This window comes from Schistocerca gregaria, chromosome 6, assembly GCF_023897955.1.
Source record: "Schistocerca gregaria isolate iqSchGreg1 chromosome 6, iqSchGreg1.2, whole genome shotgun sequence".
NCBI classification, from domain to species: domain Eukaryota; kingdom Metazoa; phylum Arthropoda; class Insecta; order Orthoptera; family Acrididae; genus Schistocerca; species Schistocerca gregaria.
Window position 1 is genome coordinate 523,652,823 of NC_064925.1, and position 24,659 is coordinate 523,677,481.

The window sequence follows — 24,659 nt, forward strand, 5'->3', positions numbered from 1 at the left end:
GACACAAAGAATCGCAATACCTCCTTGGCTATAGTAATATCCAAATGCATAAAGCAGATTTTTTTTTAGTTTGCCTATTGCGAATAGAATGTCCCATTTCTCATACTGCACAACAATTTAATTATTTATTAGAAAGGTTATCATCATACTTTCCTCTTATGGTAATGCTTACAGAATTACAGAAAGTTTAAATGTTGTTTCTAATATTAAAATATACTGAAGTTTAACAAATCTGAATCCCTGTCAAAACAGTCCAGGTACTGTCTGATTTAATCGCTACTACTGATGGAGCATCCGGGCAAAATTCATCTGCGATGATGAAGTAGCAAAATTATTACAATAAGTTAACCTTCAAAATGTTTCAAGTACTTACTGGAGAAGTGAAGTATGCACCCCTAATGACAGCAGCCAAGAAGACTACAAAGTATAACAGCTTCTGTGTAGTTATTCGGCAGGCGCGAAGAAAGGATGGGGCCTTCATGCGCTGCCATTCTGCTACAATGCACATTACTAGCTGCACAAGGCACACAAATGCAAGCAGGAAGAAAACGGTCGCAAATGCAACGAAGTAACTGAGGTTTGGCACATGGCAGTCTTTCCCATCAAACTGAATCTGAAACAATGTTTTACTATTAAGTAATAAGCAAAAATCTGAATAATAAAATTAAATCTCTTCTATTTTAATTTATTAACCGATAAAATAAAGCATAAATTTGCAAGTAATACTTCTTATGTACACATATAAATATTAAATGATGAAATTTCATTAATGAATTATTACATAAAGTTATTAGAAATTCTACGGGTTTTCCAGGTAGGGAGGTTCCCCAACATTTTTGAAAACAATAATCCTGCTTGCTGAATAAACAAGTAGTCTTACTGCAACAAAAATAAATAAACTGGATCTTTGAAAAAACGGTCATATTTCTTCCAGAGATTCAGAGGAAGAGTATGAACAATACAATTTTATGTAGAAAATTTATACCTAAGAACTGAAACACAGTCAAACCCTTGACAGAATGAGATATTGCAGGGAAGGTTGATAAAGAAATTTGCAAAAAGTGTGCAGAAGATTCGATGTGGACAGTTATTAGAAAGGTCTATCAGTGAGAATTAATGTGTGTAGGTGATAGGTTGAATGTAAAAAGAACAAGCAAAGATTAAGAATGTAAATTACAAAATGATTTATAAATAGTCACCAAAAACAAGTAATATAGGAAATATGGAAGTGTCCGATCCCGCCCGTCTGCTTCGACCCATGACATCACAAATATGCTGGTGGGATCGGACGCTTCGGTCGACCCGTAATATATTCAGGATGTGAAATCTGTAGATCTATGGAACAATGAATGAGAAAACAGGAATTGGAATGCCTGACAGAAGAAAAAATTGATATCAGTAAGACTTAATTATGTCACCTATCACATTACTGATATAATGTTTCTCCCTTTCTTCATTAATCCTTATCTTGTTAGCCAGACAATATCGAAGCATTTCAGTAGCCCACTTTCACGCAAGAACTCTTCACAAACTTGTTTACTGTGTTCCACTACCCTTTAACAACACAGAACTAGTGCATACCAATTTCAAATTTGCATTCAGGAAACTATCATTAACAACTGGGAACTTGCCTCTAGTATAGATATTTATTATGACATCTCTTGATATTAAATGACTATGTAACTCTACAATAAAATTACTGTTGAACATAAAAGAAAGGAGTACTCACCTCACAAAGACATGTCCCATTGTGACATTCCCCATGTCCAGAACAGTTTTCCGCACAACTGTCATTCCACCCCATTATTCCAAACTTCACAAGCAAGGAAAGAGGACTCTGCGAGGACAGCATTAACATCTCTTCCATATTGCTGTCCACTTCAGGAAATTTGTTCTCCTACAGAAGATTAATGCATAGACATTCACAACAAAGTAAATAATCAGTATGAAATGTGTAATCTTGAGAATATGATTTTGATGTATATCATGCTTTATTTTGAAACATCAGCTGACATTATAAAGTTAGAAATAATTTACTGCTAGCATCACCTCACTTGGTTTCAGCAAATTTTGGTTAAAAAGCTAGAGGGAAACAATTAACTCACACCCGTACAAAAATGTTTATGCCACATGCAACCATGCAAGCCAGTAAGTAATACTGATAAAGCTGTTAATGACAACACCCTGCACTAAGAAGGCACAAAACAATGAACATTTTTAACATCTCATGTAGAGTGTGTGCGTGTGTGCGCGCAGTAGGGTGGGGGGTGGGGGGGGGGGGGGGGGGTGCGCGCACTTGCTCCAAACATCGAAATGTTCAAATACAGTGAATCTTCACAACAAAATATGCTAAACAAGTGACAGCGAAACATTACGAACCAACACGTTGTAAACAGAATTCCGAGTCGGTATAAATCTGACGACAGATTCATCTAACGAAATAGTACAAGGAATAAAGCATTGCAATCCTTAATTCAGAAATCTTACAAGGCATGGAAACAATGTAAAAATGTACAAAATTCGTATGTAAACAGGAACATCACAAAAACAATAATGTTTTATCACTTAGAAACAGTTTTAATGCATATCGCGTTCGGGATTTCAAAATCGAAGTCTAGTTTCACAGTGAACATTTTAACACATAAATCGGATACTCTTTTGACAGCGCATCTCCGGCTTAGAAACTTACATCAGAATAAGTCGTTACATGCATACACTTGGATATCACTGTCTGACGCTGACGAGTTGCATAGATGTGAGCAAAATATAAATTTTCTTACTTGTCACTAGTTGTTACTGGTACATAAACAATAAACCCACCTTGCAAACAGTTTAAACAAAGGATTGCTCGAAGGTCAGTTAATATTCAAGCATTCATGCGCCACTAGTTTCAAGGAACTGACAATTTGTTTATTACCACACAGACGTATTCGTATCATATTGTCGAGCGAAAGATGCATCACGTTTGACAGTCGTCACTTCGTGTTGCATACTTCACTTCGTACATCCACACATCACAGTTAACGTCCGACGACCGACTGTGTTGCAACCACAACACGACGTTACTACTATCGACAACTGTTCAGTCGAGCTATCGCAGCAGGCAGTGTCGTAGACGATAGAATCGATACGTGTGACGAAGGATGATAGGCACGCTCATTATTCGAATATCTACTTTTATGTCCACACTCTGTAAACCACTGTGAAGCGAATGGCAGAAGACAGAGAGTGCTATCCATGTACACGCTTTTAGAGCTTTTTTCCGTTCCAGTCATGTATGAGCCCTGGAAGAATAACTGCTTAAATGCCTCTGTGCGCGCTATGAATAATCTAAATTTGCCTTGGCGTTCCTTGCGGAACGATACGTTAGTTCATCACCTAGGATTGCTTCCTGAAACTTTCTAAGTAGATTTCTATGAGATAACTCGCTTCTATCTTCAAGCATTTGCCAGTTCGGCTTTTTCAGCATCTCGGAGATGCTCTCCCTTAGGTAAAACAAACAAATCTTAGATCATCCGTGCTCCCCTTCTTTCTCCTGTTAATCCTATTTGGTACGGGTCCCACACACTTGAGCAATATTCTAGGACGGGTCACACAAGGAGAAGTTCTTTCATTTTACGGTACTTTTAACTACAATCTGCGCACACTCAACCCAACCTGAGTGGTCTATTTAATAAGCAGTGAAATAAAATTATTTTGGACACGATAAAGATTGTATGTCTTTTACGGTGTAGTCGAGTTACAAAACACACAGCAGGACACTTCGTTCAGGCTCCATCTGAATCCTCGAACTCCTTCCATGCCCTTTCACTAGCACCAACCACGCAATTGTTTCAACATTCGTTTCCAGTTCTACTACTCTTTAGTATTTATTTCACTACTCCCCCAACTTTAAACAACGGTACACATTATCATATACCAGTGAAGTTTTAATAATCTCTCTCTACCTTTCCTACCCTACCACGTAATCTACCCAGAGATGTTTCCACTTTCACAGATTTTTGACTCCACGTCAGGTCTCTCCTCTTTGTTACTCCCTTCCCTTTCCAGTACCTTGTTTTGGGGTTTCGTTCCCACCCATCTACCACTTCAGTTCCTTTGCTTTTCCATTATTGTGGCCAGATGCAAAAAATTAAATCAAAAGTAATAAGAAAAAGCCGAAGATTGCGGGAAAAAATCTGTATTTTATAATTGTAATATAAATTATTATTAGGAGAGAAATAAAATTTGTGAAATTACTGTATAGTGTTGTATGTCGACCGGGGGCCTAGAAACGACGGAGAGGCTCCGTCCCCGCCACAGCCGCGGTGGTCCACAACCCCACGAAGACTACCGCAGTCCACTTCCCCCCTCCGCCGACCCACAGCTAACCACTCCTTCAGCGTTAATGAGCGCTTCGGACTCCGGTGGACTCCACCCCTCCCCCCCTCCCGGGAACGTCTCATACCAGACGAGTGTAACTCCTATGTTTGCTTGGTAGAATGGTGGTGTACAGGTACGTGGAGAACTTGTTTGCGCAGCAATCGCCGACTTAGTGTAGCTGAGGCAGAATAATGGGAACCAGCCCGCATTCGCCGCGGCAGATGGAAAACCGCCTAAAAACCACCCACAGACTGGCCGGCTCACCGGACCTCGACACAAGTCCGCCGGGCGGATTCAAGCTGGGGACCAGGCGCTCCTTTCCAGTTCGGAAAGCCGTGGGATTACTGTACTAAATTTCCCCAATATCTCGTAACAACTCGTTCAATAGGAACCAGTAGACAACCGCTATTATACACGGTACTGTTTGCGACGATTACACACTATTACACTACTATTTTTATCTATATTTCATAATTAAAGCCGGCCGTAGTGGCCGAGCGGTTCTGGGCGCCACAGTCTGGAAGCGCCCGACTGCTACGGTCGCAGCTTCGAGTCCTGCCTCGGGCATGGGTGTGTGTGATGTCCTTAGGTTAGATAGGTTTAAGTAGTTCTAAGTTCTAGGGGACTTATGACCGCAGCAGTTGAGTTCCATAGTGCTCAGAGCCATTTGAACCATAATTAAAACGCATTGAAAATTTAACTTTGTCCCACTTTGATTTTTGTGCACAATGTTGAGCTTATTATTTTATCATCCTCTTCTTGTAGCATTTTAGTACATTTCACAGTTCATTACTTTGATATATTCAGCGTTTACAATGAAGTCGTAACGGGCACTCATTTTTTTTAACCCCTTGGAACGCAGAAGCCCTGAAATTGTTCCACTGTTCAGTCGATTCCTTGTCTCGGTTTTCATCCTATTCACTGTAGAAAACACTCTTTGAGCGCTAGCCGATGAATCAGGCAAGCACAAAAGTGAGCTTAATAATTTAGATAATTTTGGAAACATTGGTTCTCTGTCCCATTTCTTTACATATCGAACCGCAACCCAGAACTCTGTCGCAACTGTGGTGACAATGTTAATATCACTATTTCGCAACTCTCTCCACTCTGTGTCTAGCTCTTGTAATTCCTCGTCTCCAATTAAAAACGGAAACTGTGATGCAAGTCCAATGGCGAGATAGATTTTTTCTTTACATTTTCAGCGTCAAGAGCCTCTAAGTACTTCAACAGATGGTCATCGAAATGAAATATCTTGCTTATTCGTTGAACATCTTTGAAGCAGAAGTCTAAGCATCGAAGCTTGAACCATTGTAGTTCCTGGGGCTTAGGTTTTGCCTACTGTGAGGAGAATTTTAGCAACAAAATTAATATCATCTAATAGTTTAAAATAACCGGTATTTTTATACTACACGTTCTCCATCGTTGACTTAGAAAGATAGTTATATTTTATGAAGCAGTCTGAAATTGTTCTCAGTGTAATAGCTACATAGTGCTTCACTCTACATTTTCAAATTCAGATCGTTGAATAAGGATATTATGAAGCCCAGAGATTAAAGAAACAGTTTCGTAGTAGGGCTGTTCAGTATCTGCTACACAGTATCACAGGCAAGAAGTCGTTCGCTCAAGACGGAATCGGTAAAATACAGCTTTAAGGTCCCATAGCTAGTTTCACACGGATTAGTATCTTGTTAGACATTACATTTACGAAATCCTGAAATTCCCTCAGCTCGGCTACGCGCTTAGGACTTGACTGAAAATAGCTGTGAACAGTTCCAGTTTAATAAGTCACGGCTCCAAAATACTAACGCGAAATCTTTGCAGACGAATGGAAAAAGTAGTAGAAGCCGACCTCGGGGAATATCGGCTTGGATTCCGTGTTGTTGTTGTTGTTGTGGTCTTCAGTCCTGAGACTGGTTTGATGCAGCTCTCCATGCTAATCTATCATGTGCAAGCATCTTCATCTCCCGGTCCTTACTGCAACCTACATCCTTCTGAATCTGCTTAGTGTTTCATCTCTTGCTCTCCCTCTACGATTTATACCCTCCACGCTGCCCTCCAATGCTAAATTTGTGATCCCTTGATGCCTCAAAACATGTCCTACCAACCGGTCCCTTCTTTTTGTCAAGTTGTGCCACGAACTCCTCTTCTCACCAATTCTATTCAATACCTCCTCATTAGTTATGTGATCCCTCCCATCTAATCTTCAGCATTCTTCTGTAGCACCACATTTCGAAAGCTTCTATTCTCTTCTTGTCCAAACTAGTTATCGTCCATGTTTCACTTCCATACAAGGCTACACTCCATACAAATACTTTCAGAAACGACTTCCTGTCACTTACATCTATACTCGATGTTAACAAATTTCTCTTCTTCAGAAACGATTTCCTTGCCATTGCCAGTCTACATTTTATATCCTCTCTACTTCGACCATTATCAGTTATTTTACTCCCTAAATAGCAAAACTCCTTTACTACTTTAAGTGTTTCATTTCCTAATCTAATTCCCTCACCATCGCCCGATTTAATTTGACTGCATTTAATTATCTTCGTTTTGCTTTTGTTAATGTTCATCTTATATCCTCCTTTCAAGACACTGTCCATTCCGTTCAACTGCTCTTCCATGTCCTTTGCTGTCTCTGACAGAATTACAATGTCATCGGCAAACCTCAAAGTTTTTATTTCTTCTCCATTAATTTTAATACCTACTCCGAATTTTTCTTTTGTTTCCTTTACTGCTTGTTCAACATACAGATTGAATAACATCGGGGAGAGGCTACAACCCTGTCTCACTCCCTTCCCAACCACTGATTCCCTTTCATGCCCCTCGACTCTTATAACTGCCATCTGGTTTCTGTACAAATTGTAAATATCGAAACACGTGAGGCAATACTGACCCTACGATTTAACTTCAAAGCTAGATTAAGGAAAGGCAAATCTACGTTTCTAGCATTTGTAGACTTAGAGAAAACTTTTGACAATGTTGGCTGGAATACTCTCTTTCAAATTCTGAAGGTAGCAGGGGTAAAATACAGTGAGCGAAAGGCTATTTACATTTTGTATAGAAACCAGATGGCAGTTATAAGAGTCGAGGGATGTGAAAGAGGAGGAGTGGTTGGGAAGGGAGTAAGACAGGGTTGTAGCCTATCCTCGATGTTATTCAATCTGTATATTGAGCAAGCAGTAAAGGAAACAAAAGAAAAATTCGGAGTACGAATTAAAATCCATAGAGAAGAAATAAAAACTTTAAGTTTCGCCGATGACATTGTAATTGTGTCAGAGACAGCAGAGGACCTGGAAAAGCAGCTGAACGGAATGGACAGTGTCTTGAAAGGAGGATATAAGATGAACATCAACAAAAGCAAAACGAGGATAATGGAATGTAGTCGAATTAAGTCGGGTGATGCTGGGAGAATTAGATTAGGAAATGAGACACTTAAAGTAGTGAAGGAGTTTTGCTATTTGGGGAACAAAATAACTGATGAATGTCGAAGTAGAGAGGATATAAAATGTATACTGGCAATGGCAAGGAAAGCGTTTCTGAAGAAGAGAAATTTGTTAACATCGAGTGTAGATTTAAGTGTCAGGAAGTCGCTTCTGAAAGTATTTGTATGGAGTGTAGCCGTGTATGAAAGTGAAACATGAACTATAAATAGTTTAGACAAGAAGAGAATAGAAGCTTTCGAAATGTGGTGCTACAAAAGAATGCTGAAGATTAGACGGGTAGATCACATGACTAATGAGGAGGTATTGAATAGGATTGGGGAGAAGAGGAGTTTTTGGCACAATTTCTCTAGAAGAAGGGATCGGTTAGTAGAACATATTCTGAGGCATCAAGGGATCACCAATTTAGTATTGGAGGGCAGCGTGGAGGGTAAAAATCTTAGAGGGAGGGCAAGAGATGAAAACACTAAGCAGATTCAGAAGGATGTAGATTGCAGTAGGTACTGGGAGATGAAAACCTTGCACAGAATAGAGTAGCATGGAGAGCTGCATCAAACCAGTCTCGGGACTGATGACCACAACAACAACAACAATATGCATTTCATTGTGAAAAGATGTAATACGTCCCACTTCAGCAATTTACAAAATGAATTACGTTCATACAGAGTACTGCAAGTAGCACAACACAGAGGAATGGGTCCAAGGAACTCATCATTGATTTTACTATTTGTCATTACATGAACTGCCATACATAAATGTTGTACACCAGCCTTGCCAGCACAATAGTCTACAATAAGGGAAATATGTTTCTTTTGAGTTCAACGGGTTGCGTCAACTTTCCTTCACAGTCACATTATTTTATAACGGATGCTAATTTTGATAATCCGTACTCGTTACGCCTTGCAATTTCAGAATCTGGACACATTGTTTTTATCAAACGGGGCAAGTACTCGATTACTCTTATTGCTAGATCGTGTTGGCAAACAAAGCTAACAAGACGCATTTAATTCTTTTACTTAATTTGAATGTAACGCTCACAGAACTCATTTCAGCTAATATAAGCTGTTTCGCAACAGTACTACAATTTTTCACACATTTTTTCATTGTAGTATGTTTCTTCAGATCACTCCTCCCGGATGTCAAGCTCATATGTTGGTCACACGCGAAACAATAATAAAAAAGAACATCTGTTAATTTTATTTAATCAATAACCACCAACAAAAAAGCGGATCATTTTCACAGTGTTTGTCCGCCCCGATAGATGAGTGGTCAGCGTGACGGGTTGCCGTCCTACAGTCCCGGGTTCGATTCCCGGCTGGGTCGGGGGTTTTCTCCGCTCAGGGACTGGGTGTCGTGTTGTCTTCATCATCATTTCATCCCCATCCGGCGCGAAACAGGTCGCCTAATGCGGCGTCGAATGTAATAAGACCTGCGCCAAAGCGGGCGGACCTGCCTCCTGGCCAATGACGCCAAACGCCCATTTCCATTATATTTCGTGCTCGACTCGCATTCGGGAGGACGACGGTTCAATCCCGCGTGCTGGCCATCCTGATTTAGGTTTTCCGTGATTTCCCTAAACCGCTCCAGGCAAATGCCGGAATGGGGCACGGCCGAATTCCTTCCCTAATCCGATGAGACCGATGACCTCGTAGTTTGGTACAACCAACTTAATCTACGTAGCTATCTCAACTGAGGTACTTTCAATACAAACGACATGATGCGCAACGGCAATTGGCTTTGTTTTATTCCGATCATCAGCGCTGAACAAGTACAAGCAGATGATTCACACATGTTAGTATTATATCATCCGCACAGTACCATGTATTACCTCATTAAAAATTAATTTATAAAGAGAAGTTAAAATTGGTTGATTTCGCAGGAAACTCAGTATTTCCGACAGAACACGAACAGTCAGAAGATCTTCCGACAAATTAGAGGATCTGGCAATGTTGTTTTCCACATTGAGCCCAAGCCACCTATGAATCTTATTATCCATCCATCCATGTTCACAGACAGTCATAAAATCTTGCACCATCAACAACAGCAAGATCAATGAAGATTTCAGTCTCATATTCAGGTTTTCCATCAGGTGTCAAGCAAAATCAACGTTCTCCGTTTAAAATATCATAAAAATAATTGTATTTTTATTTATAAAACACATACAGCTTTACACTCTGTTTCAATATTTGAAAACTGTACTTCTACATGTCTTAACACTTCTTGGCTCAATAGTGTAAAACTGACTTAATGGATCAACAACGAACTGAAACGGGTGTCTTTCGACGTCCGCCCAGAGCAGATACAACGAACGAAAACAAACGAAATGAGATTTAATGACAAAAAGATGGTAGAGCACTTGCCCATGAATGGCAAAGGTCCCGAGTTCGAGTCTCGGTCGGGCACTCAGTTTTAATCTGCCAGGAAGTTTCACACAAAAAGTTATTTTGGGATTATCTTAAGTGAAGATGCCAACATACAAATTGATATAACATACGTAAATACATATTCGTACTGACTATTTTGAAAAATATTATAGAGTACTGACCCATAAATAATGTGGTTATTGTTGAAAATCGACATTCCCGTCTTTTTTTAAAAAAAATGCGTACACAGGACATCTAAATGGTAAACTGGAATTTTCTGCTGACATGGGCGACGCGGACATACCCAAACAATTACTTAAATCTGCTTTCTAGCGTGCTAAGGACATACATCTTAAATCACCTTACATACTGTTCTGAGCCATTCTTAATGTGTCACGATTTTCCTTGTTCACTGACGTAGGCTTGTTGACTGTTAGGAAACAAACTAGTAGCGATGAAAAAACATTTTCTTCTCTATTAAACTTAGAAAGAGATAAACAATAGTAGATCAACGTGTTTTCATTTAAGTTTATACAAACAATAGGTAAGTACAGCAGTTCTATTAATTAACAATACACTGAGTGTTGCGTCTATTTATTTCTGTACCTAAAAAAATCCATAAGCATCGACTTCAACTATATTCACAACAGCCAAAAGTATAAAGAGTCCAACACTGCAAGAGTTTTGCTGTTAAACGGAGTAAAATGTACGTAAATTAAATTCAAAAAAATTCAGTGGAGGGACAACAGTTTAAATTACATCCTCCTGAGATGACAATGAGGTACATACATTTCGGTGGAAATATAATAAAAACCGAAGTGTTTTACAAATCGCGCCAATACCCTCCCCAGATATTTTTCTGAGACAGAATAAGTCACTTAGTCACCCTCGTTTACTACCAGGTGAAAAATAAGCTCTCCTGTAATTCACTGGTGCAATGCGAAAGCAACTCTCATGTAACTGTGTTATACTGTACAGTCATTGTAGCTACATTACTAATATCATTTGAAGATGTGAACACTACCTGATCAAAAGTATCTGGACATCCTACGAACGCGAAATGATCACAAGACGTTGCACGAGGAGTATAAAAGGAGGAGGAGAATAGTTAAACAGGTACCCAAAGCGTATACTACTTCCCGCATCCCAGACGCAGCGGAAAGACTGCGGGAAAGACTCATCCCAACCCTCCAGCACTCAATCATTTGTAAGTAGGCTGTTTGGGTTTTCTTATTGGTAACGCCGCTTAGCGCTCGGTATGAAAAATCACTGGCTGTGCTGTGCGCAGTCTCTGTTTAGTTTGCATTGTTGTCTGCCATTGTAGTGTTGAGCAGCGGCAGCTGGATGCTAACAGCGCGTAGCGTTGGGCAGTTGGAGGTGAGCCGCCAGCAGTGGTGGACGTGGGGAGAGAGATGGCGGAGTTTTGAAATTTGTAAGAATTGGTGTCACCAACTGATATATATATATATATTTTATGACTATTAAGGCTTGCTGTATTGCAGTAGCTTGAGTAACGAAGATTTTTGTGAGGTAAGTGATTTGTGAAACGTATAGGTTAGTGTTAGTCAGGGCCATTCTTTCGTAGGGATTTTTGGAAGTCAGATTGCGTTGCGCTAAAAAATTTTGTGTGTCAGTTCAAGCACAGTCTTGTATAATTTTTCTAAGGGGACGTTTCATATGTCGACCCTTAGCCGAGAATACCTCACTGGAATCTTCTGATTTTTTTTCTTGTAGTTTGTGTAATTAATGTAGATTTTGTTTACTGCTAGCGCGTAATTGTAGAGAGAATCTCCTTTGTAGTTGTAGTCTTTCATTGTTGTACAGTACAACAGTTGTGGCATGCATGTAGAGTTGCACCAAGTATTTCGCAGCTTCGCTTGCAATTAACTAGATATTATTTTTAGTGCTACGTTAATGTGTTCTCTTATTTTTGCTCTTCAAATTGTGCTTTTCTGTGTTGTCGTGTGAAATATTGTGACAATAATGGCGTGTGAAAAACGTAATACTAGGCTCCAAAGTAAACTGAGAAATGACAGTGAAGACGAAAGCAGTGTGTTAGCGCCACCGTGTAATGAATTAACTAATGTTCAAAGTAGTAATTTGGTAATTGTACATAGGGAAATGGAGCGTGCTGCAAACAATGGTTTAGACAGTGAAACAATTAGTGAACAGGGAAGCATTATCGATCGATCGGTCGGCAACAGCTCGCCTCAGGATTCCGAAATGACAGGACACATTCTTGCAAATACTGTGGATTCAGGTTTTGCGTCCTCACCGTTTTCTCAAATAAGTCAAGACACATTTTCTGTTTTTCAAACTGAGAATATTGCCGGTTCAAATGCATTGCCGAATGGCACTGAGGAACATGTTTCAGACACCAGTGCACTGTTATTACAGTTAATGCAACAAACGGGACAAAAGCTTCAAAAGTTAGACACAATGGAACAAAATCAGAGACAAACACAGCAACAGTTGGACACAATGGAATATAATCTTCAAAAGTTAGACACAATGGAACAAAATCAGAGACAAACACAGCAACAGTTGGACACAATGGAACATAATCTTCGGAAGTTAGACACCACACTTGAACAAACACGTGAAGACTTAACTACTGAGTTACATAACATTGAATCTAAATGTCAAAAAATCTGTAATGACGTAAAAACACAAATTTGTGAGCATTTTCAACCTATTTTTTCGCGGCATCAAAACGCATTACAGAATCACGAAGCAGCCATAAAAGAATTGCAAGCTGTTGTTCGTGAAAATCACGACACCTTGCAAGCTAAATGGACTCAGTTGCATCCACCGATTCGGTTACGCAACTTGCAAGAACTCAGGAAAACTTAAAGGACACGGTAGATTCGATTTCAACACAAATGGACACTCTGAAACTTGGTTCAGAAAAACACACCGAGGAAATGTGTTCACTATCGGAGAAAGTAGCCGAACTTTCGGATCAGTTTACTAATTTATCTACGAAGGTAGATGATAATCTGAATGACACAAAACCGATAGTCTTTAATGATACAGAAGAGTGCGAACAAATTAGGAAATTCAAACAAAGTCTGAATCAAATTAGTACGCAACACCGAAGAGAAATCCGGGAAGTACAAGATCAGCTGACACAGGTAATACAACAAATACGTATTTCAGAGGACATTCGTACTCCAATACGGGAAGAGGGCCATAGAAATACGGAACAACCACAAAATAATAACACAGGGCACTTAGGAAATTATGAAAGAAATTAGCAAGGTACACCGAATTTTGAGATGGAACCGCCGAAACGACGTAACAATGACCGACATGCGAGTCGCCGACATGATGATTTTGACTATAAACTGTTCATTACTACACGTAAATTCAAAACATTTAAGAATTCTGGCAACGACATTCATCCACAAGCGTGGCTTCATCAATTCTCTCATTGTTTTCCTCCCAACTGGTCATTAGAACACAGATTAGAATTTATGTGTGGCTACTTGGAGAATGAACCAGCTGTAAGAATGCGATCGGTCATTCACGATTGTCACAGTGAAGGAGAATTTTATCATGCTTTCCTCTCAGCATATTGGTCTCAAGCTACACAAGACCGAGTAAAACACAGCATAATGATATGAAACACTTTGAACAATCTGAATTTTCCAGTCTTTTCAAATATTTTGAAGACATGTTGCATAAGAACCAATATCTTTCAAACTCATACAGCCCCTCATCCGCATTTGCTTAATCAAATTACCGGAACATTTACGGCATATTATTTTAGCAGGACGATGCAAAGACGACATTGAAGCTTTTCAGGGACTGTTACAAGAACTGGAAATTGACACAGACAGTCGCGGAATGCGAAAACAGGAAAACAATCACTACAGTTCACATCTGTCACAATTCCGTGACGACAGAAACAATAACTGGACACGACAGGTCTATTCTTACAACGCAAATCGTGACCAAAACAGACACCACCCATATGACAACCACTGGCGGAGTAATAATAATTACAGAGAAAGATCGCATTTCCGTAGTAATGAATATGACAGAGACAATCATAGAAACAGACAATATGGCAACCAGAACTATTATCATCACGGGAGACGGAATAACTTCAGACGCAACGGTCCAGCGCGCAGTTACGATTCAGGGAGAAATTCTCCACCACATGAACGACAAGAAATTAATTACAGAAATTACCGACATGACGACAGACGATATGATCTTAACGACAGACCTGAATTGCATCAGAACTGGCGGGATTCAAACAGAGCAGGGCCCTCTCGGCAAGGTGAATTTGTAGAAGTTAGGTCTCCTAATCCCAATAACGACGCGCGCCAACAAAGAGGTAACAGACAATGACTCGCACCGCAGGCAGCCACGTGCGCCGGCTGGCTCAGAGAAAAATAACATAAGCTAACCTTGAGCAAAATTCCAGTGTTCTTTACTGCCGTACACCAGATGATGTCTGACTTCAAGTTGATTTGCTGCATACTGAGGAAGAGTAAAGGTTTACGCCACATTTCACAAGTAAAACCGTTTATTGAAATATAATCTCTTTTTAACTTTGTCTTTGCCATAAAACATTTCACTTCACATTTCTAGTATGCTTTGTCACACTGAGAAACTGTTAACATGCAACAATGTTTTGAAGTTAACTATTTAGTCTAGAACCTAGGGAACATTTTTAAACAGAAATTACGAATGCATTGTTATAGTGAAAAGACGACACAGTGTTGTTATTTGTACATTCTTGCTTGTTAGTTGCACCATTACGTAACGACTATAAGGCTTACATACTTAGAACATATACTGTTAATGAGGTTTTAATGCAACATTTTGGTTCAGTTGAAAAGACATTCTTTATTTGAAGTACTTTCTGTGAGATTAAAGATGACTTAGCGTTTGGTTTCTTTGATAGCTACACGATTATATCACGACTCTACTAATGTGTGACACAATTTACATTGTGCTTTTGCGGTGTATCTGTCTTATATCTGCACAGTTTTTCTGAATTATTATGGAAAGTAAAACATGTTTTAGTGGTAACTTTCGTGGTATAGCTACAATTAGACAGCCTTTTCCATAGCACAGCAATACATTACAGCACAGTACTTTCTTCATCACGGCAATAAGCGTAATAACTAAGATATTTATACGCAAAGCAATTCACTTCGTTTATTACGAGGTAAGTACATTGACTTCAGCTGAACTTTGCTTACAGAGGACGATAACTACGACACTTCCACATAATTATCTTACAACAAGACGCACAGTTTATCGCTACAGTACACATATTTGAGTGATTAATTTTGTACTTAAAACATTTATTTTTAAAGATATTTGAAGTACAATGATACAAAGGTTTTCCGTGATACATTTCATTCCATTGCTGTAATCTGTAACACCTGAGGATATAATTACATTAATCCTCAGGGGGGTACACGCTTACTTTGTGTATCATGTGTTTGGCAAGCACAAGGAGCTCTAGCTAATATGGTATTTGCTTATACAACTTTACACATCGGTACCATATTTCTCTAACACATAAATTACACAGATATCTGTTCATTTAACTGAGAGACAAACATATTTTTTATTACATCAGTGACACATGTTTACGCAATCACACAGTTGGATAATTTCACACTTATGAAATTCTATTTTGTCTGTACTTTGTGAAATGTTCATATTTTTTCAAAACCATTGTGATACTATGAGAGCTTTGAATGATGTATTTGGTATGGGATCACGATTTTTAAAGTATGTTTGATGTAGATGACACGTTTGACATGAGCAGAGAATTCTTTTAGGTTTTGAAATTGTTGGAGGAAGCTACGACGATTTTGAGAGTTGACTGAGGTGTTATGATATTATTACAATGACTATGTGTATTACGCTGTTGCGGTATGTTTATGATCAATAAGCTGATGCTATATGAGTTATTTGATTATGCTACGTATCTGTTATGATGAAATATTGAAGAAGTGTCGACGAATAAGGTAAGGAATAATGAGTAGTGGTTAGGGACTCTGGTTTGTAAAAAAGGTTGTTGAAAACCAAGAATCGTACTTTAAGAGTTATGAAATCTATGTAAATGCTTGAATGTATTACAATGCCGACGAAAACTTTTTAGACACTGTTATATTAATAGAATTTTGTTTCTACAGATGTGTATCGCAAATTCTTGACCTGTGAAATTTTTTATATGAGACTGCCACTGTAGCGGAAACTGGTGTCGTAAATATTTCGGTAAGACAGTTAAGTGACCACCTGCACGTAATGCGTCGTGGGCACCCAGCTGGGCGACAGCCACATCGAAACAAGCGATCATCGAAACAAGCGATTAGTGTGTGCCTTTCAGAGGCACAGGTTAAAAATAAAGAAAAAAAAGCCATTATGCTCGTTAGTGACATTTCTTTGTAGAACGCGTCGCAAATACGACACGCTCAAACTTGAAAAATATGATTATTTACTGAAATGAAATGATGAGAAACATTCCATGTCTATTGTCTTGCTAGTTGGAAGATTGTTTACTGCACTATGAAACGCCATATGGCTAGCGAACGACGTTTCACGCCTTTCTTCGCCTATTTTGTTTAATATCTAGTTTCTAGCTGCCCTGCAGCATTGGTTAAAGTAAAATTTTATAGATGTACTAATATAAATATTTTATGCATACAGACCCAGTAAAGAATAACTTCGTGATATACTTCCAAAAAAATGAGGGAGCAGAAAAAGACATTGCCCTTCACAGGAACTGCATACATAATTTTCTTTTCAAGTACTTGGTAATTTATTTCATTGAATAAGTAGTGGTGCACCATTTTAATTACATAGACATTAAGATGTGAATATACATTTCCCTTATCTGCATTGTTGTCATTAGTGTACTATTTTTTCTGCTTGAGCTTTGTCATGTTTAGGTATAAGTTATAGCATTTTCTGCGGCTGTTTGCCATTCATAGTGTTACTGAATGTCACTTTGTATTACTAGGTTAAGCCAGTTTTATTACTGATTTATTTTTCTTGTTTGCTGCGCATTGCCTTATATTAGTTGTAATATTGCTACCTTTTTTTGCCAATTTCCATTTTTTTTATCATTGCTATTTGTATTAATTGTTTTGTGCTGCTGCATTGCCTCGTCCCTTAGTTTAGCATCTGAGCTCAGTAGGTTTAAGTTAGCTTAAGAGGGGGTAGACTAAATAAGAAACTAACTATGAGGAATTGGAAGAAATGCATTGAGAAGTTACAAGAAAATGATTTGGCCAAAAAAGTAGTGTACAGTGGAGGAAAACTATTTTTGAAAGAGGATGTGAACAAAATACAGAACACATGCTTGAATATGATATTTTTGGTGGAAACAAATGTTGAGATAAGACGAAAGATCTACAGAATGACGTTTTGGGTTGGACTGCAGTACCAAATGTTACACTGAAAACAAACCCTGTCCTTTCCCTTTCTATTATTCCGCTATGTGTTTGTGTACTCCTGTATATTTGTGTTCTTCCTGTCTTTATGTGTTTAGCTAATAATATTTACATTGTAGAATTTTTCTGATGTTTAGACATTATTTATTCTCTTTTATTTTAATGCTAATGTGTGGAGTTTATGTTTCAATAATTATTCTGATTTTTTATGTATGTACTTATGTCATAATTCCTGTAACACTGATGTATTTGTTATTTCGATTCTTTTGTAAACCCTGTATTACTGCAAATGTTATCTGTACTATTATGTTCCTTAATGATATATTTTGTGCCTTTGTTATTGTATTCTCATGTTATAAAATTGTAATTGACACCAGTTCATCACATTAAGTAACTTGTAAATTACATTTCACTGCACACGTTTCTGTTGGTCATAGTATATGGACAATATGTGAGAAGTAGGGACTGATAGTGTTTGCACTTGCGTTAATAATTCAGTAAGAGACTGGATAACAGCATTGCTGGTTGTAAGGACATTTCAAAAACAATTTTTGTGAGTGCACAAGTGGTGGTTATGGACTTGCTATATTAACCGCAAGACTCTTCAATGGTGAATGTGCGCCTGCACAGTCAAACCAATGGCTGCTAGCCATCTCTACAAGGACTACAGTGGGTCTACACCTTTGATGACCCACCAGTATCATTATTTCTACAAGGACTGCAGTTGGTCTACACCTCTGGTGGCCCACCAATTGTAATCTCTACCAGGACTACAGTGGGTCTGCTCTGTGATGACCTACCTACCGATAGTCTTCAATGTCGACTGACTCTGCTGTGGCCCATTACCTGTCTGCATGTCGAGAGTCAGCACTGTCTTTCGTTGGAAGGACAACACTACTTCTTCAAGACTGCTTACAAATCCACTACTTCCAAGTGCAATTTCTTTTATTGCTTAGACTTTGAAAAAAAAAAACACTGCAATTTTACTATGATGAACGATCAGGACTGTCTTTATGGACTGTGAGAGAATTTTAGCTTCTGACCAACATTGTATCAATAAGTGTGTGCATATGATATCTTTGCTATAGTAATTATGAAAAATTTTATCAAATCATTGTTGGCCACTGCCCAAAACAATTTGTAAAAATTTTTTGTGGGGAGCATGGGGGCTATGTAAGTAGGCTGTTTGGGTTTTCTTATTGGTAACGCCGCTTAGCGCTCGGTATGAAAAATCACTGGCTGTGCTGTGCGCAGTCTCTATTTAGTTTGCATTGTTGTCTGCCATTGTAGTGTTGAGCAGCGGCAGCTGGATGCTAACAGCGCGTAGCGTTGGGCAGTTGGAGGTGAGCCGCCAGCAGTGGTGGACGTGGGGAGAGAGATGGCGGAGTTTTGAAATTTGTAAGAATTGGTGTCACCAACTTATATATATATATATATATATATATATATATATATATATATATATATATATATATATATATATATAATGACTATTAAGGTAAATACATTGTTTGTTCTGTACTAAAATCTTTCATTTGCTAACTATGCCTATCAGTAGTTAGTGCCTTCAGTAGTTTGAATCTTTTATTTAGCTGGCAGTAGTGGCGCTTGCTGTATTGCAGTAGCTTGAGTAACGAAGATTTTTGTGAGGTAAGTGATTTGTGAAACGTATAGGTTAGTGTTAGTCAGGGCCATTCTTTCGTAGGGATTTTTGGAAGTCAAATTGCGTTGCGCTAAAAAATTTTGTGTGTCAGTTCAAGCACAGTCTAGTATAATTTTTCTAAGGGGACGTTTCACATTGTAGGAGGGCATGCTGCAAACTATAGCCTTGCAAATTTTTTATATGAAAACCCTAATTTTTTAAAAATAAAACAAACCTTACTAATGTTCTACATCATTATTCTTCGTGTGTACATATTTATTTCTCAACTTGGTCACCCTGCAATGAACACATTTCTCACAAGGAGAGACCAGTTTGCGGAGCCATAACGTCACCTCTGCTTGCGCCGCTTTATCACTATTACAGTGAAGTCCTCGAAGGTGTTCTTCAAGCTCTGGAAACAGATGAAAATCGGATAGGGCCAAGTCGGGACTGTATAGATGATGATCGACGACAGTGAACCCAAGGCGTCAGATTGTTATAGATGTCGCAGCGCTCGTCTTCTGGCATTGTCATCCTGGAGAGAGTGGTCCAAGTGAACTCTTCGCATTGGAAACTCGGTTACAGCAAGCTTTTTCTCACACATCGACGTAGTTACGTTACACACCGCCGTGCTGCACGCTGCAATTCGGAAACCTCTAGCGGCAGAGGACGACAAATACGTGGATACGAAGAATTCAGATATAGAATGTTAAAAAAGCTTTTTTTATTTAAAAACGGTCTTGAAAGTGTTCGCATAAGGAATTCGTAGGTGTTACTTTTCGTCCACAGCTCGTGGTCGTGCGGTAGCGTTCTCGCTTCCCGCGCCTGGGTTCCAGGGTTCGATTCCCGGCGGGGTCAGGGATTTTCTCTGCTTCATGATGACTGGGTGTTGTGTGATGTCCTTAGGTTAGTTAGGTTTAAGTGGTTCAAAATTCTAGGGGACTGATGACCATAGATGTTAAATCCCATAGTGCTCAGAGTCATTTGAACCATTTGTTACTTTTCAACAGGTCCTTGTACAAGGTGACACACGGCAGACGGACGATTTTTAATGAAATAATACTCAGCCAACTTTAAAATTATTGCATGTTTATTTACACGAAATCAAAGCTCTTTATTTGCCATTTTAGTTAACAAAGTTATTTGTGAAAAATAATGTTGTCAAGGTGATGTCCATCATTTTGAATGCAGGACTCAAGTCTCTTCTCAAAATCCTCCATCACACGGACTAAAATCTCTGCAGCGATGGCAGCATTCTTCAACTCGTCCAAATTTCGGAGTTTGTGGTTACAGACACAGTTCTTCAGGTACCTCCACAGAAAAAGTCACATACTGACAAGTCTGGAGACCTGGGAGGCCAAGGCACAATGCCAAAACGTGAGATAATCGGGCCAGGAAACATGCGTCTAAGAACTGTCATTGAAGTGTTTGCGGTGTTCGATGTTGCTCCATCCTGCTGGAACCAAAAGCTTTTTAAAGGGATTCGTCGTCTTCTTAGTTCTGGTTTCAAGATTGTTTCAAGCATACGAATGTAACGAACCGAATTAAAAGTAACTATGGCCCCGTTCTCTTCAAAAACATAAGGTCCAATAATGCCAACAGAGCCAAGAGCACACCAGACTGTTACTTCTTCTGAGTGTAGAGGATGCTGGTGGGTAAGGTATGGATGCTCTGGAGCCCAGTAACGTAGGTTTTGCTTATTCACGGTCCCATTTAAATCAAAATGAGCTTCATCGCTCATCAATCAAATTTCAGTTTCATTCGATCCCAAAATCACTTGCATTCTGTAAGCGAAGTCTTCTCGTGCAGCAAAACCAGTTTCCGTAAGTTTTTGGACAATGAGCATTTTGTAGGGATGGAATTTTAATTCTTTATGCAAAATTCGTCTTGCCGATTCACGATTGATTCGTAACTCACTAGCATGACGTCTAGCTGACCGTCCTGGGCTTTTGACTGCTGCTTGCCTTACCCTGTCAACATTTTCTGATGTCGTTACTCTGCATCTCTGGCCATGATGCTTCTTATCCAGTACGTTTCCAGTTGATCTGAAGTTTTCCACCCATCTGAGGATTGTGTTACGGCTCGGAACAGCTCCATGTCGACCGATATTAAACCGTGCACGAAACAAATGCTGCGTAGCAATAATAGACTCACCACTTTTCACGAAACTGTCATAGACAAACACTCGACGTTGCAAGTCCCACTGCTCCATAGTGACTGAGTAAATGAAATGGCGCCTTGTGTGGATCAGAACTACCCCCACCACGACCACCTCCCACCACCGCGCCCTCAGAATTACGCAGTTCAAAACAGTCCGTCTCCTGTGTGCCAACCTGTATATGAGGAAAGAGCAAAGGCAAACGAAAGATCACAAGACAGGGAAAAGCTGAGCCTTAGCAGTGTAATAAAAAGCATTGATCACGACGTTACCAACGAAGACTTCCTACAAGAAGACACATGTACTAACTAAAAACTAATGTGTCAGCAACGCATGGTGAACTGTAGACAGAAGATTTCGAAAATCCGCACTGAAACTCGTCATAACATACTGCAAAGATACCCTCGTCTCATTACTCTCAAGGAAACCTATATGTACAACAAAAACTGTAACACTGACGCAGGCAAATCATTGCCGCAAATTCCTCAGGTTTGCGCACATGAAGTGTACGGAGAACGCAAGAACCAACAACCAAATGCCCTAAATACCCACTGAGGCAGTGCAGGGGTGACGAGAGGCCCCTACGTTGTGCAAACTGCAATGGCAGCCACTTGGAAATCGCTCAGAAAGGCCCAAACAGAAACAGGCGGAACCCTACATAGCCCTGCTTCGATTCCAAAAGGACACACTCAGAAAATGTTGCAAGACCTGACACTAAAAGACAACTTTGTACGACTGACAACAGTCCTATGGACACTCTTTCAGGACAAAAGACGCGACATCGACGACGCGGCAAATAAACTCTTGGGAATAGGAGTTCATGGAGCGGTAACAGAATCGCTGTCACGCCATCCCAACACAGCGGTAACAGAATCGCTGTCACGCTATCCCAACACAGAAGACACTAATGCAAATGGTCCACTAAAACAGCAGAAAGAGGCTCCAAGATGATTAATGAAGACAAATACCTCTCACATTTCTGTTTTTTAATCCAAACGAAATTTAGAAAAAGAAAACTATACAACATATACTGCACCGACACGAATTAGACGTGTTTAGGGTAGTTGGGTAATTGAAAAGTGGACGAACGCTCAAGACGATTGTGAGATCTGCAAGAATAACTGCCACATCAAACACGGAAACAATGGCGGAGATAGGATTGCAATATAGACGGTGATACTGTAATGATGTTACAAACTTTCAGGGATAATGGAGATTGGTAAATGTATCAATTTGAGATAAGTGACACTGGTCCGAAAACGACCGAATCGAAATTTATAAGCGGAAGTCGTTCTGATACCTCTCACTCTGGAGGTCTGGACGTCGTCTTTGCAAGCTCCTTGTTTTCTACATTTTGGGAGGAGATAGTAGGAACCAAAACAAGAGAAAAGTAAAGTAAACATGAGTTCTGAAATATGTACCTTAAAAGCTACGAGCACTTGTTCAGTACAACTCTTACGGTGTGCATTTTAGAGGCCTTGTTTATTGGACATTTTTTCCTTTTATTTGTCCATATTGCCTCTTCCCAAAATATGGAATGCTTGTACACGCCTCCTGGGAACCATTTAAGTGACGACGTCACCTAACAACAACATACAACAAGTTTGTACCAATGGCTGGCTGTAATGGAAGAGACAACCAGATAGGCGACATCGCAAATAACATCGGGCAGCTCCTGTTTGACCTGCTCACTATTGAACCGATAAACCGCGTACCAATGGCAGGGCCAACATTCATTATCCACCGTGGACATGAACTTCCTGATCACATAATTTGCATCGCTAATCCCGACAAATCAATGAAAAAATACCGTAAAATGTGGTTGTTAGTACGTAGGGGTAAAAGTGTTACAACTCCGTATTTATAAGGTTTAGCATTTGATGATTTGTCGTTGTTCAAAAATTTGACAAGCGATGTCAGTTTCATCGTGTAGATTAAGTTTCTTTGGATTGGTTATACTGGTCAACAATTAATTCTTTCCATTCTGAACTTTCAAAACAGGAGATTTTGTACAACAGTTTTACGAGAGAGTTGTTAAGTTCTAAAAATCTACTGATGCGAACACGCTGTGATAGCGCCCAATCAGAGATAAGCGTGATTTTTGTACCAATATATCTCTGTTAAATTTGCGATGACATATCTTTTTCTTTCTGCATTCGTTGTTGTAGTAATTCGCTAAAATATAAATATGAAGTCTGATGGGGTGAGTTTAGTATACCTATTTAGTCTAAAAATTGGGAGGGTTACTTTGGTACACATATTTTTTCAATCCAAGATACCTCCTTTTTGTTTTAGAAATAACGTCATGGCAGTATGTTCGTTAATTGGAATCGAGGGCTTATCGAAACTTCACAACAGAGACCCTGCAAGTAGCCTTATGTCAAATGAGGAGAGAGAAAATCAGTTTCCGTGAGGCTTTTACAAGATAGGTAGGACTGTGCCTAGTGTCTAATAAATCCTTTATTCTAATGTAATATCCGTTTGTCGATTTCTCGTAATTTAAGGCAAAAACAGAGCTAGGCAATTAAATGTTCTCCCTTTATTTTCTTACAGATATAAAATTTCTTTGGGTACTTCAATTCCTGAAATGAGAAAGAGCATAAAAGTAATGGAAGGACGAGTTTCACCTCAGGAGGGAAAGAAATGTTGGTGGCACATGTTGTGGCTCTTTCAGTTATGGGATTTCCTATCACTTTGGTGGATCTGAAAGGCATTGTGGTTTCGTACTTAATTCGTGTGAGGAAAAAAATACACAAATTCAAAAATGGAGTGCATCCAGGAATTGATTGGGCTTATTCCTTTTCGAAGCAACACAGAGAGAAGCTTAGTTCCAGGATGGTAAGAAACATAACAATACATCCACATGCCCCAAACAGCACCCTAAAGAAATTAAGCAGTAGTCTGTTTCAAGTTGAAAGGGACAAATTCGGGGAACAAATGTCTGATCATTCATAGAACATCTGAAAAAAACAAAGAAGGACACAGTAGAAGTGCCTAAAAAGAGGGCAAAAAGCAAATGTTTTTCCAGCAAAGGGCCTACCCTTAACAATTTTCCCCAAGAAGTCCTCACTGCCACCGTTAGACCATCGAAAGAGAATAAGAAGAACCGACGGGAAGGAAGGGAAAACGAACTAGGGATGACAGCGGCTCTGAAAGTTGCGTCTTTTCTGTGAGTTGTGAAGAAAGTGGAGATGACTTGCCTTCTACGGAAGAGCTCTGTGTATTGAGTGACAGTCAAAAAGGGCGACGAAAATGAATCAGGTCAGA

At 39.3% G+C, this 24,659-nt stretch overlaps 1 protein-coding gene across 1 annotated transcript in view; it reads right to left on the reverse strand.

Moving 5' to 3' along the window:
• LOC126278985 (uncharacterized) overlaps positions 1-24,659 on the reverse strand; it is a 308,717-nt gene that overhangs the window by 184,759 nt on the left and 99,299 nt on the right. Inside the window, exons 2-3 of the mRNA XM_049979288.1 lie at positions 1,730-1,897; positions 374-613 (exon numbers count right to left, since the gene is read on the reverse strand). Coding sequence (XP_049835245.1) covers positions 374-613; positions 1,730-1,867 — 378 coding nt within the window. The 5' untranslated portion in view covers positions 1,868-1,897. The remainder of the gene's footprint in view (positions 1-373; positions 614-1,729; positions 1,898-24,659) is intronic.